This window comes from Trichoplusia ni, unplaced genomic scaffold (genome assembly GCF_003590095.1).
Source record: "Trichoplusia ni isolate ovarian cell line Hi5 unplaced genomic scaffold, tn1 tig00000672, whole genome shotgun sequence".
Lineage (NCBI taxonomy): Eukaryota > Metazoa > Arthropoda > Insecta > Lepidoptera > Noctuidae > Trichoplusia > Trichoplusia ni.
The window spans coordinates 1-19,587 of NW_020800051.1; the positions used below are offsets into that span (position 1 = coordinate 1).

Genomic DNA, 19,587 nt, shown 5'->3' on the forward strand with positions numbered 1-19,587 from the left:
TTAGACCTACCGTACCATATACGGTACACTTGTTATATTTTTTTTTTGCAGGTACTCGCATAATATTTTTAATATTATTTGGTATTTATGTCGAAAAGAAGAATAGTGCTCATCGGAAAAAATACGCCAGTGCAATTGAATGCTGATAATAGTGCAGATTTATTGAACAAGTTTCGTAAATTTATTTTTTCTGCGGAGACATGGCTTCCAACAGGTAAATATACTACAATTATATAATTTATACAAATAATTTCCATCTTTTTATAAAACTAAAATACTTCTTGTTTCATTGTGACATTTGAATATCCTAATTATTTATTTATTTTTTAGTTATTTAGACATGAATAATGGTGTACCCTATTTGGTACGGTAGGACTATATGCCATTTCAATTAACTTTTTTTTGCTTTTCAGACCATTATCCCTGAATGACATCTTATCTTTATTGGAAGAGGGGGATGTTGAGACAACCGAAGGTGAAAATGATGTATTCATACTTCCGCCTGATAATGCGAATGCAGAACTGACAGACGAGGACTCTGGAGACGAAGATCAGGTCAATGTCAATAATCTACCTCCCAGCTTGCTCAGAGCGGACGCAGAGCTACGTCAACCCGCTACAGTTAGTTTGGACAACATTGGGGATCCGGACACGAATGATGAGCCCCTTCATAAAGTTTTAAAAAAATATAACTGGAGGAAACGGGATTACGAAGGCTCACTATCATTATGGCGACCTGATTACCACGTCCCTCAGGAAAAATCACCACTAGAATGGTTTTCTTTGTTTTTTTCGGAGGATGTTTTTGATTTATTGCCACTGAGACGAACAGTACATAGGAAGAAAAAACCTTGCTGCTGTATATAAAAATAGAAGAGATGAAGTGTATGATTGGTGTTCTGTTAGTAAGTGGCTATTCCTCGGTAAATAGAAGACGAATGTATTGGGAAACTCGCCTGACGTGAGAATGAGCTCATTGCTAGTGCTTTATCGAGAGACCGCTTTTCCTACATATTTTCAAATCTACATTGTATGGACAACCATCAGTTAGATTCTTCTGATAAATTTGCAAAAGTTCGGCCACTTATGAGCAAATTATCTGCCAAGTTTCTAGACCACTGTCCCCACAAAGAAAAACCACAGTGTTGACGAAGCTATGGTGCCTTATTTTGGTCGACATGGATGTAAACAATTTATTCGTGGCAAACCCATACGGTATGGGTTCAAACTGTGGGTAGGAGCTACTGCGGGGGGCTATATAGCTTGGTTTGAGCCTTACCAAGGGGCCACTACAATTTTGAACGCCAGATATGCTGAATTAGGCCTTGGGGCTAGTGTAGTTTTGACATATTCAGATAAACTAATGAAACTTGAGCTTGGATCCAGATATCACTTATATATTGATAATTTTTTTACCGGGTTACCGTTGGTTGAAGAGTTAACAAAAAGGAATATGGGTGTAACGGGCACTATAAGAGAAAATCGAACAGGAAAATGTCCTTTGATAGCTAATAAAGAAATGAAGAAGAAGGAAAGAGGAGAGTATGATTATCGTGTTAGTGACTCCATTATAATCTGTAAATGGCATGACAACAGCATTGTTACAGTTTGCTCAAATTCAACGGGGATATTACCGTGTCATAAGGCAGAGAGATACTCACAACAACTAAAAAAGAAAATTAGTGTATCTCAGCCTCACTTGATCAGAAGTATAACCAAAATATGGGTGGTGTCGACTTATCTGATCAAAATATTTCGTCAGTCAGAACTAGCATCCGGGGGAAAAAAGTGGTACATGCCCCTTATTTTGCATTGTCTTGACATGTCAGTGCAAAATGCCTGGCTACTTTATAGATACAATGGTGGCAAACAAGATTTATTGTATTTTAGACGTCGCATAGCTATATCCATAATTGAATCGAATAAGTCTCGAAGCAAGCCTGGACCTAGCCGACAATCATCTCTAACTATGGATTCCCGATTGATGACAAGGGTCATTATATAATAAAACAGCCCGATAATAAAAGAACGAGATGTGGACATTGCCACCGACAAAGCCCAGCAAGATGCATCAAATGTAATGTTGGATTGCATGTTGAATGCTTTCTTGCTTACCACACAAAATGCTAATTTAGTGTATGTTTTTCTTGTATTTTTAATAAGTTTTCATTTGCTGCGGTTTTTTTTTATTCTGATTACATTTTTAAATAACTATGAACAATAAACAACTTTTTTCTCATTTTTACGGTATTTTTCTTACTCCAAATCCTACTGTACCATATGTGGTACGGCTATTTCCCAGACCCCTTTTATTTCAGGATTTTAATTTTTTAGGTTTTCCTAATATTTAGACCCCTATCAACCTATATACTAAGAAAAAAACAAACATTTTAGAAAAAAAATAGTTTCAGGACTAAATGGGTTAAATGAGATTGAAAGTTTGACTCATCACACACTGATACGAACTTTATATATCTAACTCGTATGACTAATTAATCTCTAATGTTGATTTTTGTATGTAACTCAAGCTTCTGAATAATTGGTGATACTTTTATTTCCCTTTATTTGTCAAAAACCATTTACTTACACATTTAAGCGTGTATCAAATTCCTCTCGCCTAGCGGCGAAGAAAACAAAATAATAATTATTTAATTAACGAGTAACGTTTGATACACTCTGAGAACAAATTAGTCAAACCAAATAAAACCTTTCACATATTTTTTTCAAACCCAATTAACCCAAAACTTATATTAAATTCGAAAGGCTGACAAAGTCCCCTAAATAGACATGAAATATGTGAATCCATCGCATGTATAACATTATAAATTATTTAACAAAACCTCAGTGGCAACCCTACGCCACCCGCAAAGTTTTATCTGACCGGGCACAACGAACGCTAAGTATAATCCTAATTAATTAGCAGACAGAATGTGGCTTAGATATTACACGAACATACACTGGGACACGTATTCTAACAATAAACATGGAATGTAAGCACCTTATGTCAGCTGTTGCCGCATAAATTACATTAGACCTCGAACCTTTATACTGGACCGTGGACTAAAATAAAAGAGAGTGAGTTTTTCGAATATGTGTAACAAAAACTACGGTTATTATAAACAAATGAATAATTGTCTATTTAATGATAAGTACCTATGACATGCTAAAACATAAAAACGTCCCTAAAATCACAATTTTAATATTGTAGAACTGTGTGATGTGACGGTCAAAAAGTAAGTATAAAAAGATGCTACCCAAAAAATGAAATATTTATAAATCGCGAGTAACGTCGCAGCTATTTCAAATAATTAACCGGTTCCTTTAAAAATAATCACGAACCAAGTTTTATTTGTCTTTAAATTTAATTTTCATATTTATTACCTCCAATGAAAATCTACAGCTAATATAGCAACGGTAATAACGTTTATCAAACCGAAAACAATAACATTGATTACGATTGATATCTAGATGCTTCTATTCCTATACCGAATGTGATCAATATTCGTTCCAGCTGAAACGAGAAAAAGTCAGAAACATGCTGCACGAAAACTACCAAAAAATACATACGAATTTTCAGCTCCATTGCCTTTCGGTACACATTTTCAAAACGTACTCAGTTCATGCAACAAGACTTCCAAATTGCTCTTTTCATTACGTTCACATCTCATTCCGTGGAGCCCACTCGAGATGCCAACAGTCAACATACATTAAGAATAATTTACATGCAAAAAGAAAAAACAGAACCTAACTTTCTGGGCAAAATTTTTAAAGGAAAAAAGCAGAAAACTGAATGGAGGTTGTATTGCGAGTTGAATGGCGTTTTCCCTTTGAGTGTTCTCTTGCATTACTTATGACATAATTGAAGGTCATGGCTTTATGAATGAGTGATTGGATCTAGTGGTATAAAGATTGCTTTGGCTGAGTTTGAGAACGGTTAACTTTACTTGGTAAGATCATAGTGTAGTGCACAGATAACAAACACGTATTTTTTAACTGCAGAATCAAACTTAGCTATTTAAAGTTTGAATAGGTCTATTTATATTTTTCCGTTTTACAACCTAAAAGCCAGCGTGATAATTTTGCTGAGTACTGTTTTAATCATGGCTTTTTTTGCTGTAAGTGGCGGCCGTTGTCTTAAGACTGCAAATTTTTATTCCATTTAGTTATATTTTTTGATGTGTTTTTAAATATTTTTTTACATTTAAGTTTTAAGTTATAATTTTAATAGCTTTTCGCCCGCGGCTTCGCCCGTGTCGAGGTCGGTTATATCGCGTTTCCAAGAGAACTCTTCAAAAGTCCGGGATAAAAAACTATACTATGTTCTTTCTCAAGGTCAACACTATCTCAGTACCAAATTTCATTAAAATCAGTTCAGTTTGGTTTAGACGTGAAAGCGTAACAGACAGACAGACAGACAGAGTTACTTTCGCATTTATAATATTAATATATAAACATATTAGTAGGGATAATAAAAAGTATAGTTTCAAGTTTAATGATAACAAAATATAAAAACCTTCTAAGCATATACTGTTATAATGAGTATGCCAAAAGTCAACCACACCAAACTTCCTTACAAACTCAATCTACACAGTTTAAACTAACATTAGTATTCAAAAAGTTTTCTATTTCAAGTAAGTTCATCTCAGGCTTCTTTCGTGTAGGTACGAGAATATCATTTGCCGCTGCGCTACCGTCCTAAACTACAATCCTACATATAATCAAGTTGGAAATGCGAACTGAGTACTTCTTTCCTACTTCTGAATTTGGATGTTATTTCTAGTCCGTATTGTCAGCATTAGAAGTCGACAACAGAATTATATTTACAAAGTGACTGCAGGGATATATGAGTGGTATAGATCACCATGTCAAACCATCTGTGCGCGACTGACGTGTCACGGATTCGACACACGGCTATGCGGGAGTAGTTTTTTTTAAGTTTCAATAATGGACGGTATTGGTGTTTTGTTTGTTTCATCTATGCTATTGTGTTATCTACTAAAGACTGCCTTATTTTTTCGATTCCTTGATAATAATAAACCCCTATATGTGTTTGTAATAATTTTGTATTATCTTGTAATAGAAATGACAGCGTGTGTGATGTGATGTTTGTAGCTGGCGTTTCTTCTTCAGCTAGAGCACTTACTAAAAGGTAAAGTAATGACTATACGGCATGGTGCATACGTAATACGATCCTTTGAAGATCAAAAGCTACTACTTTGCCTATCTTGAATAAATGGATTATAATTTTGAATAGGACACCAGCTTATTGAATTTGGTTGCACATAAATTCTGTTTGTGTTAACCGACATCGGTTGCAGACCATACATGCCTTTATACGCTTGTGTAATAGTTAGACCTACTCTTACTTAGTTTGTGATACACAATGGTAAACATCTAACTGTAACCTTCGTTTGACAATCGATTTGTTAGATCACGTTACAATCGATTAAAATTCTATTATTCTGTGCTTCTTGCAGATGTAGAAGCGAAATAAAGCGCTACGCGTTGTAGAGCGATGTCTCTATCCCGCAACGGCCTTCTTACTTTTAAAAAGTAGTTGTAGGTCTCAAGGCTTAGCTCTTAATTGAATACATTGTGGTTTATTTGCCTGGCTTATTAGTCTAGAGGTTACGGGCCTTGACTGCTGCAAAAGAGGTCGTCCGGTTCGATTCCTACGCAAGACAAATGTTTGTGAAATGAAGACTATCATTTTTATTTATTCCAGGTGTACATTGTCTGTGTTTAGAAACAATATAACCACGTTTATCAGTTGTCCAGTACTTGTAATACAAGCTTTTCATAATTTGCGAATAGATGGCATCGTGTGAAAATTTTGGAATATTATAATATCATTATTATTCATTCCTATTTTAGACAGAACTGGAATTAGGTCAATGGACTACAATTTCAACACCTGCAAATTTTAAACTCAGTCTTCATGTGTGTTATGGTCAAAGTTTGAAAAGGCAATATGCAGTACAATTCGGCATTGGATGAACGTGAATGTAACTTTTATAGACAACGGAACAAAATATAAAGTGTTTACTTTATGAAACTATTCGGATAGAATACATCAAAAAGTAGAATCGAAATGAAACTACTTTTACGGATTTCATCGCGGTTTAATTTTAGATTTTAGTTCCCGACGTTTCGAAACCTTTGCAGTTAGCATGGTCACGGGCAGACGTCATGGTCAGTCTGCCCGGGACCATGATACCTGCAAAGGTTTCGAAACGGCGGGAACTAATTAAATAAAAGTAAAAGTAGTTTCTTTTCAAACTTCAAATATTTATTGCGATCATGAGTAGTTACAGATGTTATAAAAATTAAAGGTACATACATGATACCCTGTTAGGGCGCAGCAAATGTCTAACATTCGCGTAAACCTAAGAAACCACTAAGTAGAATCGACTCAATCATGTAAAAGATACGGTTTTGATTAAACCTTTTAAAACCGACTTCAAAAACTAGGAGCTTCTCAATTCGTATGTTTATTTTTATGTTTTTTGGGTAAGAACTTTGGACTTCGTTAAACAATTTTCGTTATGAGTAATCCTTTTAGGTACATGAATGGTATGAAATACTCTCGCAACAAAAGCATTTAGACACCGGTGTAGAGTGGGCGAATATGGGAGAAGTCCATTATAATTTGACCTTCGAAAAGTGTTAATTAGTACCTTATTTATGAAAAGAATAGTTATGATTTTTAATTTTGACCAGATGCGAGCTCAAAATATAATTCCAAACAAGAAGACCCAACAAGAAACTTTAAAACCAACTCTTACTTATTGAAATAGCATTCAATTGTTTGAACTGTATTGACCGCTAACCCAAAGACTTTACGAAATCATTTAGAAGATACCAACACAATCACATATATTTACATATTCAATATTTATTTAATGAGATATCTGAGTCACATCTGAATTATGCATGAACACATTGATTACCAAAGTGTGAAGCGTAGGCGTTAACCAATAACGTTCGTACTTAATGACGTATATAATTAAGCCATTTCAGAAAGTGGGGAAAGGTTTTAACATTCTTAAGTTTTAGTGTGAGTTGTAGGTGTAATGGAAAATTGGTTATTTTGGATAAGCGGACAACGTTTTCGATTTCCCATTTGAATTATTCCCTTGTTATTTTCTGCTTGTGATTCCCTTATAAATAAAATTATCTGAATTCTTTAATCGTATTTTTTTTTCACTTACAATAAAATTGACAATAGCTCTAGGATTATTTTTAAGTATGCCTAAACTTAGATTTGCTGTACCAGGTGCAGTATTGTTTAAAGTAATTTTTTGTAGTAGGTAGACGTTGAAACGGGAGGTAGCGTCCCGCTTTGACCAAGTACAACAGACTTACTTTAAATGTGGTAATAGACCTGTTTATGACCTCTTCATTCTTTTTTTACATTAAATATGTAGATTCCCCATAACGCATCACCATAATCAATTTGATAAAATTTTTAGACAACTTGCGAATCCTCTATTTTTTCTGTTTACCCACAACATATACATAATTAAGCTCTCCGTAATGGCCGTATCCATTTTAATGCAGTCTTAAGTCAATCATAACAGTTCTTTGGAGTAAATTGACCGTAAAAGTCTCGCGCTTACTAAACCATAGAGCACGGTATCTATGCGATTTATGTTGTTGCCTTATTAGAAATAGAAACGACTTTGTTGCCAGTTGAGAAATTAAAATAAATGTTTCATATTAAGAAGGTTTTATTTGATTTAATTTCTTCTTGTTGTTAATTAATTTCCGGCTATTTAGCTGTGATAGATGAGACATTTTTTTAAATGGTAATATAATTAGAATATATCATTTTAATAGAGACATGTATTTATAGGTTCATACTCAGGTAAATGTGTGTATTGTAAACAAACTCTAAGTAAATATAATTAGATCGTATGGTTATCAACTGCCTAAGTAAGAAGCACCCATGTAAGCAGTTACAGATACACACACTTCATTCATTCAGACGTTATTTAATCACACATATCAACAATCAATCATAGAAATGGTACTCGAAGCTATTAGGCGCCAATAATAACAGAACGAACAATTCTCGTGTGCGCAAACTTAATCACACATCTTGATATTCCACGATTTCTGTAATTTCTAATCGCTGGCTTTCTCTAAACTTGCAACACAATATCAAAGTTACCTTTCCGGGGTCAATAAACTTTGTCCCACCCACGCATTTAGCTGCACTGTGTCAACATGTACTGCAGCGCCTTTCTCCGTAGAAAAATCCTAAACTAGTCCATGACTCATTTTATAGATCCACTTTACGCAATGACTCATTAGTTCATTACCTTAATAATGATAGCGATACGACCCACTAACTTAATACCGCATATTATCTATTTTGAACTTTATTGCTATGAAGCATAAAGATGTTTTTGTTTGGACAGATTAACAGGAAGCGGTACTCTAGGGATGCATGTTCTTTACAGGGACGTCACGCGATGAATGGCGCCAGTCCTTGTTTTAAAACTAATGATAATCAAAATAATTTTGCCGTTATTTCATATTGTCCTTATCATTTGTTACTGAGTAAACAGAGATGGATATATTTTTAGTTTGTGTTTACTTTTGGCGAGTCCCTTCTTTTATTGATTCTTTTAAAATGAGGGATGTGGGCGATTTGTAAGAGGTACTACAGAATACGAGGTCTCTAGTACGAAACGGTTAACAACAGTGAATTTTTCTTTTGATAAATATTACATATTAATAAAATAAAAGTTTAGTCAAGAATGAATTGCCCATCGAGTTTCGAAACCAAACAGAGTCTTAACCATGATTTGACACGGCAGCGGGGGAGCAAGACGAATTTTCTTTAAAAAATACTCAGTTAAGCTCAGTCAAAAAGTCATGTTAACATCCCATTGGATGAGAAGCAGTTTCTCCCCCGTGTCCTAGGTTGGTCTTTGACAGTCTTCAATTTCACTAGTCATTGAAAGTTTTTGAAATTAAATGGGTTGAAAACAGATACACAGTAGTTTAATTTTTCTGAACCCGTTGAGGCTTATATATACCAAATATCTTAAATCCCAACGAAAGATATTCCGTAAAAACGGTGTTCACAATTATACAATACACCTAGTTTTATTTCTGTTTTACCGGCTGCGGTACATTGGACCAAAAATACGGTGCAGCTTTTCATCAGTTACAAGCGTTTTCCTTAATTAAAACTCAGGTGCGGTCTCGTACAAATATTAGGCTAGCCGTCTAGAAAATCTCGGAACACGATTCTTAAAAATTTAATAAAGTTATAACAAGACTGGAAAGTTTTTCTTTTACACGAAAATTGAAATTTCAATTAGTCTTTCCAATTTATTATTTTGTTAAATTGGAAAGACTTCATTTGTTTTGGAAACTGTCTAGACTAGATTGATCCTATTGTTAATAACAAATGAATGTTCTATTTTCGGTTGGTCTAGTAACAGTCGCCAGCTTTGTCTCCAGGTCATACAAATATTGATTGTTGTCTGCACTAGGTCACGGCCATTCTGTCACTGTCACTCCGATGCATAATTTAAAGGTCGACAGAAAAAATAGTATACTATACAAAGTGAAAAACACCAATTAAGTTGCTCATTCTGAAAGTCAAATATAATATTGACAGCATCCAGGGCCCCGATTCTGCTATTTACAATGGCCGATGAATGAATGGAAATTGCTTTAAAATTACACTTTTCGTATTCTCTTAAACATTTTTACTGCACATTACTTGGAAATTTAGTACGGGACGGTACACTCAAGGGCAATGAATTTATAATTATTTTGTAGGCAGAATGCTTAAGAGAATAGGAATAATTTCAAGTTTCTTCCAATTGCCATTCAATCATCGACCATTGTGAATAGCAGAAACGGGGCCCAGATTTTTTCGCAAAGTTCCATTTCTGAACATGTCAATGTCCAAATATCTAAAAAAAAAAATTTATTAAATAACTTAAAGAAAACAAAATTCTTCAACACATTGAACGCTAACCTATATAATATCCAATACAGTACCTAAAATATTGGCCCGCAATAAACTACATCTGTTTATAAAAATAAAAATAAGTTAGGTTATAAAACTTCCGCCGATACAAGTGGGCACGTGTCGTTATGACTGCAGCTGCAAACTCTTTACTTATGCACTTAGCTGTTGATGCTTTAACGTGCTATCTGATGGAATAAACCTGGATATCACTATGTGGGCGGTAGAATATCTAAGTAGGTAACTAAAGGTTTTTTTTTAAGTATGATTTATGGTATATATTATGGTTTTCGAATGTCAAATACAGAGTACTTGAAACTTGTCGTTGCGAAGGTTAATAAATAGTTAAATGCGTCTGATACACCGATGATGTGATTAAAAACAATACCAATCTATAATGCTGACTAATGGGTAACTTTCCTCACACAAAATAAATTACGAAATGATTTACTTTCATCACCACGAGTTATGGTCACCAAGCTTGATCACTGTAAATTTACTTTTTATTTACTACACTGTAAAAGATTTACATATTTCTGGTTTCCTCAAACTTTGGCACATTTTCTTTAGACTAATTAATTTAATATAATACGTACAAAAAAATAAATGCCTTGCACACATATACCTACGATATGAAACTTATGGTTCAATTTAATTATGACATAAAAGATACCAAGCAACAGTGATGCTCAAACCGATTTCTCAACACGTAAACTTATACGGTAAATAAAATTTACACATCCATCGTTAAAATAACGACACTTCTCATAACAAACATAAATTTCTTTTTTTTATCGCTGTCATCAAAATGTTAACTGTTATCGTAACAAACGAACTATCATAATTTAATAGTGTCCGCGCCATTAGCACAGATAATAAATAACATTTCGTGACCGTCTGCCTGGCTGTATGCCAAAATGCTGTCGCCTAAACACGGGTAAAAATTGCATTTGTTTATGGGGCTATTTGAATATTACAGTTGGCTTGAAAGAAGGTTTGAACTTCCAATCGCAAAATTAAAAATTAAATTTTTTTACGTCAACCAAAATTAAATTTTATTTTGGTTGACGTATCCGTGTGGATAAAAACCCCTTAAATATAAATAAAGAATAAAAAAAAAATGTTTTAAGTATTCAGTGAAATCTTGCATCCAATAAAGTGGTAACCAACTGAAATTTCTACAATCAATAAAGTCAGTTAAAAACACTAAAATGTATAGAAATGGAAGGTTGACTTCCCGAGCGGTATCAAAAGAAAATGTAATTTCCTTATGTCATTAAAGATTTTACTGTCACTTGGTTAGAGGAGATGATGTTTTAAAAACTACATTCTTGCACATCCCTAATAAAAAGATTTTTTTTATTGTATTCAGGAGCTTTGCTAATATGTGTGTCTATAGTCTTCGTTGCTGGCCGTACCATATTTACAACGTTACATAACTGTGTTATACAGTTGCTTCGAACCGTTGTCGTTGCAAAAAATATCAAATCGATATAGTTTTTGTTGACGGTGTCTCACCAAGATGCGCTGTTATTTATTGTCGACCAGATTACGCACATTATATAACGCGGCTTTCCTGCTCAACATATTTATCTTCGGCGTTTATTTATTGACCTCGCTTTTTTGTGGCTTATAAATTGCATTTGTTTTGGTAATTTATTACTTTTATCGAACGATATTTCAATTGTTATCTGGTATAGAGTTATATTATTGATGGGATGAGACAAAATATAGAGCAACTATTACATTTATTTTACATCTTTCTGGGCTAGTATAGTTGCAACGACACGGTTTTATTTAAATAAAGTTGTATTCGGAATATTTTAAAAGTATAAAGCCATTATGCTGACTATAATAATAGTTTGAAAACTTTTAAAACATCTAAAACTTAAAAATCGTGATTGCGAATACACAACTTTCATTTTAACTATGTCGTTTGATGCTTAACAGACGCAGCCATCGTTTATACATCCGCGTTCACTTCGCACACCGCCATACAGAAAATTGAGAAAAACTTTTAATGGAAATGAGCATTTCAAAGCGAATGCAAGCAAGTGGGCTTATTATATAGCTGCCTATTGAAGGCATAGATGTCGGCCATGTTTGCCTCTCATTTTTATTCTGTTTACATGGACCAGCTGCTCCATTTCTGGCCCCGGTCGTAAAAACTGAATTGGAAACAGAATAAAACATGTATTTTTAATGTCAGTACTCGCGTTTTACAACATCTTCATATAATGGCAACCTTAAGGAAACGAAGGAGTACATTAAAATCATCGAGCTCGTTTATAAATTTCTTTAATTACATATCTATACAAACATCAGCCAATTGAATTACAACTACACAATAATTTACAGTCTTTCCGATTAATACTTAAAAACATTTTATTTTATTTAAAAATTATAATAAATACGAAGAAGCAAACCTTTTCAAATGCGAAAATTTGGTATCGTTATTGTACAAAAGTTACACATATGCTATTAAAGATACTCGTAGATTATAAAGTTCTATAAATATTTACAACTTGGGACGATTTTCGTCTATAACAAAACAAGTTCTTTAGCGTTCGCCTAAGGCTAATTCTAAGACCTACAGATCAATATTCAGGAGATCGTTGGAGTTAGTGTCTGAGGTCCTTCATACCAGGTACGTTTGTACAGTGTGCTGGAACACCACGGACTGGGGCTGGTTGTGCCGGCCTTGGAAGTCGGTGGACGAGTAGTCCGAGTCTATCGTGGAGTAGATGTGCTCGGACAGCGGCCGGTCGCACGGCGAGCGCTCCGCTGAGTTGGCAGACTTGCCGCACAGCGTCTGGCAAGTACTGTTCAGCACAGACGCGTCCATAGTATAAGTGTTGGAATTTCTTCCATAATTAAGTCTTTTTAATTTCTGTCCATGTCGCTTAGATGAAGGCATGGCATAGCGTAACCTCTCCCAGAACCGTTTCTCTTTCCACGTTATCTCCAAACCCGTTTTGAAATATGACTTCAACTCCGGATCTCGTGGGATGAGCCCGACGCTCACTATTATTAATTTATGTGGATTCTTCCGAAGCGCTTTCTGTAAAGCTTGTCGGAACTCTATCTGTGACCACTCGGTCGAGATAAAGTTCTTTGTTAAAACTACTATGATACGCCTCGACGCCTCGGTGGCCTCGACCACCAAGTCGGGGAACTGAGCGTAAGTCGCCTCGAACTGCGGAACGTCTCGGTAGTGTAGGCAGAGATGGTATGACGGATAACCGGTCTCTAGTTCACGAGCGAGCGATTCCACAACGAACTCCTCGTCTTTAGGGCTATAACAAATATATGCGTCGTAAAGCTTATCAGCATCCTTAAAAGCGCCCGCTAGGGGGGAGAGCTTAATTCCGCAATTCGAATACAACCACATTCTACAAGCGTATCTAAATGTGAATACTAAAGCTAATATTAATAAAATAAGCATGAACCCAGTCAAAGCCGAGGCCAGTAATGGCAAGTTGTGAGAGACGAAGAACGCGCTTATCATCGAGGAATCGCTTATTTCACTGCAAACTGACACATTTAAATTCAATGGCTTCTTTGCTGGGTTCATGTTCTCATTCACACACCATAGGTTTGGAATATCAACAATTTTCTCAACATTTTGCGATACATAAGTCAAAAAGCCTTGCAAATATTTACAATCACAGGACCAGTTGTTACTGCCAATGTATAATGTTTGTAACTTTTTGTTGTTGTCTAAATGCCACAGACCATACTTCACGAGTCTGTTTCCGTCCAGCCGCAAAACTTCTAGAGCTCCCAAAAGAGAAAAAGTTTCATTTGAAATGTACTCAATTAAATTACTTTGAAGATACAGTTCTTTTAAGTTGCTTAGCTTTGAGAACTCGAGACCCCGTAATTGTTTCAGTTTGTTGTTGTCTAAGTGTAGTATTCTTAGATCCCTGAGTCGACTGAACGTATTGTTGTGTATGTTTATAATATTACTTGCGTTTAGATATACAACGACAGCTTTGCTCATTGAATCGAAAACAGACTCGTTAAGTTCACTATAAACATTGCCATCCAGATAAATGTGAGTTGCATCTAACGGAAAATTGTGAGGAATCGCCTTCAATTGTTTGACTGAGCAATCGACAACGCTCGTACTCTTTGATGAATCGTGATAACATGAACAATTAATTGGGCACAATGTCTTGCAGTTACAGTTATTGAAATCGCAACAATGACAACCATCCGGACAATAACTGTCGTATTTACACAAAAAGTCTTTTATGTGGAGGGAACTGACCGGGAGATATTTCACACCGCGTACGTAGGATTCCTTGCAGATTACATTCTCCAAGTCCATCACGCGCGGGTACTCCCGGCTCGTAATGGAATTGATGAGCAAAAGCCATTTCATTGTGCAATCGCAACGAAAGGGATTACCGCTAATGTAAAACTCGGGCAGCACGCGTTCGTCAGCCACTCTCGAAACACGCAAACTATTTATGTCCAAACTTTCAATCTCATTGGCATACATATCAACGCGAGTTAAATTTCTCTTTTCAAGGAATGTGTCTGAATCTATACTCGTAAGAAAATTATTATTTATAAACAATAGCTCCACACTATTCGGTATAGACATCGGCGACAGAGTAACTAAACGATTATGACTGGCGTCTAATGTTTTCACGTGTAGCTCGTTTTGTATTTTGTAGTAATTTCCAAGAATTTCTATAAAATTATTGTGTATGTCCAACCATTTCAAGCTGCCAGGAATAAACGCGTAGTCAAACCAGACTAAATGATTCTCGGATAAATTAAGCCATAACAGTTTAGTCAGAGCCACAAACACGCCGTTAATGTCAGAAATGAAGTTGCCATCCAATCGAACGGCTTCCAATTGGGTATTCTTTTGAAAGGTTTCTGTTTCGATCGACTGTATTTTGTTTTTCGCCAAATTGAGTACTTGCAGGCTCGGCAGGCCCCAGAACATACCCGCGGTAAGGTTTCCAATTTGATTGTCGATTAAACGTAACCCGGTCAGTTGCGATAGGTTTTGGAATGAGTTGTTTGCTATCTCAATTAATAAGTTTTCGCCTAAGTCTAGCGATTTCAAGAACGGTAATTGCATTATGGCTTCTGGTACTTTCGTCATTTTATTAGAACTCAGATCTAATTCCTTCAAATCGGAACAGTTTTTAAATGCGTTCTCACTGATATAAGACAGTAAGTTATTATTTAAATTTAATTTATTCAATATGAACAATCCATTAAATATTTGGTCTTCAATAGCTTGTAATTTATTCTGACCTAAATTCAGTGTGTGAAGATTAAAAAGCGGTGAGAACGCATTGTCCTCTATGAACCCTATGGAGTTATTGTACAGATTCAAAATTTGTAAAAAAAACAAGTCTTTGAACATGTTGCGTGTGATCCGTGCGACAGCATTATGCGACAGGTCAAGCACGATTAATCTTATTAGACCACCAAACGTTTCATCTTCTATGTGGTCGCTCCTCAATTTATTCACCGAAAGATCTAAAACGAGCAATTGTTCCAACCGATTAAATATTCTCTTAGGCAAAGTTTCCAGTTCATTATTTTGTATATAAATTTCCCGAATTTCCCTAGTGTTATAAAATAATCCTTCTGGTAAATAACTAATAGCATTATCCGAAAGGTTCACAACTTTTAACGACAGTAAGTCACTAAAAACTTCGCCGGGCAACTCATTAATTTTATTATTTTGGAGAAATAACTGTGTCAACCGGCGTAAATGTAAAATTTCCGAGTCAGCTGGCAGCGACATGATGTCGTTATAACTTAAATCTATAGTCTGCAATGTGGACCCGCATTTATGACCGAAACCCAGTTCATCGACAAACTTGATTTTGTTGTGCGTTAAATTAAGTGAAATTATATTTTCCAACGCACAGAACAGGTCCGATGGTATCTTTCTTATGTTGTTGTACGGCAGGTCTAACGTATGCAGTTCCCTCAGGCCGTTGAATGCTCCGAGAGACAGCTCCAATTCTTTGTTGTTGCTCCATGCGTTGTTCATAGTACGAATTTTCAAAGTTTTCAAGCCTCGCAGGCCCTCGAACACGTTGCCGGGCAGGCGCAGCACTTTGCAGTTATCTATGGTTATCTCCGCCAAACCTTGCATTCTGCCGAAGTGGTGGTCCCGCAGCGTGCTCTCGAGCAGCAGCGGGCTGCAGCGGATCGCGAGCCGCTCCGCGCCGTCCGAGTGCATCGAACCGGCTACGTCCCTGTCGGACGACAGCGTCCGTACGTTGCACTCCACCAAACCATTCTCACCGGACACACGGAAACAAACATCTGCATCGTCAGGCGCTTCCGTAAGCGCCGCGCCCATCACTAAACAAAAGAATATCGCGTTAATTATCATTTTAAACGGCACTGTGTCCATATCATTTTCGTCACTTGTCAGAATAGAGTTTTGATGAATGAAAGTTGAGTTCGTAAGTCGCGCACTGTCATGTTCAGCTGTTGGTTACGCGTGTACTGTACGGAAACGTTTCGATAACGACGATTATGAGCGGTGTAGTAAATAGAGCAGTGTGAGTGCGGCGGAGCATGGCAACGCAAGCACGCGATCCCCCCGCGGTGGCGAGGCCGCGACTGCCGCGTACAATGAAATGCCATGAATGCGCGCCGACTTGGATGGAGGGAACAAACCGCACCAGCGATTCTATTGCCGCATAATAAGTAACCCTCGTAGTTTTGACTTTTATAATAACGGAAACCGTTACGTGACTTTGCTTAGATTAATTTTATCCATGAATAATAATTTTTGAAACATTTTAATAGAATAAAAAAAATGTTATCTAATGCATTTCATTAAACTTCTAACAACTAAGTAAGTTTAATAAGGACGCCTAACTACATAATTAAATATCAATTTTATAATTTTAGTATGTTAATGTCACAACGTTTGAGCTAAAAAGGAGGAATGTACCTATCTTTTTGCAAACATTGTAACAAATTGTTTTATTAACGGTATTTATCATCTTGAATATCAATCGATAAGACCATTATCCCGAGGGGGGTAAACAGATGTGCATAGCAACTGTAGAGTAACAGTTCAATGACACCTGGCACATTTCCAAACACTGGATAACTAATGACAATATCCTGGCAGAAAAATAAATTAAGCTGAAGCCTAGAAAATGTTCCTAGGACACAATTACACACTTTGGTCTAGTAACATAATAACATAACATAATAGATGATAGTAATACGATGTAACATCAAGATGTCCAAAAAATTATGACATGGGTAATTATAGCGGAACAGGGCCCCAATTCGATGAATGTCTGGCAATTGGATTAAATTGGCACTACTCGTATTTTCCTAAGCATTTTGCGATCGCAATAATTGGTACGGTGGTGAACACTCACCGTCGATACAAATATTTTTAAATAAAAAATGGTTCGACTCATCATTATAATAAAGCATTAATTTACATGTAAATCATACACCGATATCAACGATTAAAATCTGAAGTAAGTACTTTCTCGTTCCAACGAATTTTGGAGGGCAAAAGGAACGAGTTCGCTCTAAAAAAAAAACATGAATTTTATGATCTATGTCTTCAATCTTAGTATGTTCTATCTGCGTTAAAGCTCTAATTACCAAGTGGTAAGACCGTTGAACTGGCAAGTACGGGGCCTCGATCCAGGTTTCACTTCACGATGCTTTCTACCACATAACATTTCAGGACTAGTAAGTACTTTACATATGACTTTAAAAAAGTGACACTGGCGCTGGAATCGAACTTGCACCTTGTGCATACAACAGACTGCATTACGACTAACGTCCTGAAATTAATTAGGAAAAGACAAAAAAACTGCATGCAACCCACAAACCTAAGCATATAAAATTCTTCATTCTAACAGTAATTACCTATCTACATATATAGTTATTGACTTTAGGTTAAAAAAAAACTTCTATCTAACCGCAAGTTACCGCTATTAGTGTTTAGGTGACCGCACTAAACTCACTCTGCGCGACGTGACTCGGGTTCGATCTTTGCGCGGAACAAGCATTTGTGTGATCTACAAATTTAAATACTTTTTGAAAAACCCCCGTGACTTAAGGCTTAAATTTCTTAGTGCAAGAGCTAGTATAAAAAAAATATACAAAAACTTGAATTTATTATGATATTCACTTGGTAGACTGCGGACTCGGTACTTGGGTACAATTGTCAGGTCAAGTGTCGTCGAGCTTGTTCATTAAGTCATTCTAAGAAGTTGGTTATTTTTAAAATATCCGGGAAAAACTTCTGTTCGCCGATTCTTTTATGAGATACAATGCCTAATTACCCACCATTACAAGTGAAATATGGCGTGACGTAACGACTGTTTTATACACCGTGATTTTTAGTCGTCTTACAAAAGCAGCCCAGTTCATGTATCCAATGATAAAAAAATAGGTATTTATGAGATTTGAATAAATTTAAAATGCAATTTTATTTTGAATTATATTAAATACTAGCTGTTGCCCGCGACTTCGTCTGCGTGGTTAGAAGATATAAGTTATGACTTTTTCTTCGCTCCTATTGGTCGCAGCGTGATGATACACATATAGCCTAAAACCTCCCTCGATTAATGGTATATTCAACACAAAAATATTTTTTCAATTTGAACCAGTAGTTTCTGAGATTAGCGCTTTCAAACAAACAATCAAACAAACAATTAGTATATACATAGTACATACATAGTATATACATAGTAATTAGTATATATATAGTACAATTAGTATATAGATGCCAACGATATCTTCGCTACGTTTCATCGATTTTTAATTTCTCGCGCGGAGATTTTAATATTACGATAACTCATTACCTATTAACATTTTTGGCGTAGTGTAAAAGGCAATTTTGTTCTATATTACATGCATAATATATCTAACTTATTTATTTGGATACGGATTAATACTGTATTGTTAAAAAGAGGTTCGTAAGTAACCAATAATTTTACTGTAAGAAAACACATAAAAATGGTTATTGTGGGTTATCCTTGGAAGATAGACATATACCACCGCGGACTTTTTTGTAGATCTATTAAAGAGGTACAAACTTGCCATACATTGTTTTGTTGTAACTCAAAAGGTTTTGGCAGCGTTCTCGATGAAAGCTCTCGAATGGCTTAATTTTTTCCGACATGTTTAACTAATATCGCTGTAATATCGTCAGTTTACACAAAACCTAAACTTATTATACACTAAAACCTTCCTCAAGAATTGCTCTATCTATCGTTGAAAACCGCATAAAAATCCGTTCAGCACTTTTCTAGTTTATCGCGAACAGACAGACAGACAGACGCGGCGGGGGACTTTGTTTTATAATATGTATATATATAAGGATAGCTGTTGCCCGCGACTTCGTCTGCGTGGTTAGAAGATATAAGTTATGACTTTTTCTTCGCTCCTATTGGTCGCAGCGTGTATTGTAAAATTGTTTTCATGACACATGCTTCGTATTTTACCTCTTAAATACACGTGTCGATGTTAAAACTTTATTGGAAGTGCTCTTAAAATACGGGCAAAATAATTCCCCAATGTGCTTGGAAAATAAGAAAATACGGGCAGTGTAGTGACCG

General features: G+C 35.8%; 1 protein-coding gene across 1 annotated transcript; it reads right to left on the reverse strand.

Annotated features, from left to right (window-relative positions):
* Positions 1-12,276: 12,276 nt before the first annotated feature.
* On the reverse strand, positions 12,277-17,682 carry LOC113507124 (toll-like receptor 7). The gene is made up of 2 exons (XM_026889980.1): positions 17,621-17,682; positions 12,277-16,342 (listed from the first exon to the last, which is right to left on the reverse strand). The coding sequence occupies exon 2, from the start codon at positions 16,338-16,340 to the stop codon at positions 12,633-12,635; it is 3,708 nt and encodes a 1,235-aa protein (XP_026745781.1). The 5' UTR covers positions 16,341-16,342; positions 17,621-17,682; the 3' UTR covers positions 12,277-12,632.
* Between the last annotated feature and the right edge of the window lie 1,905 nt (positions 17,683-19,587).

What these genes read in the sequence shown, in the direction of transcription:
- LOC113507124 (XM_026889980.1), bottom strand. Translation starts at nt 16,340, where the DNA reads ATGGGCGCGGCGCTTACGGAAGCGCCTGACGATGCAGATGTTTGTTTC.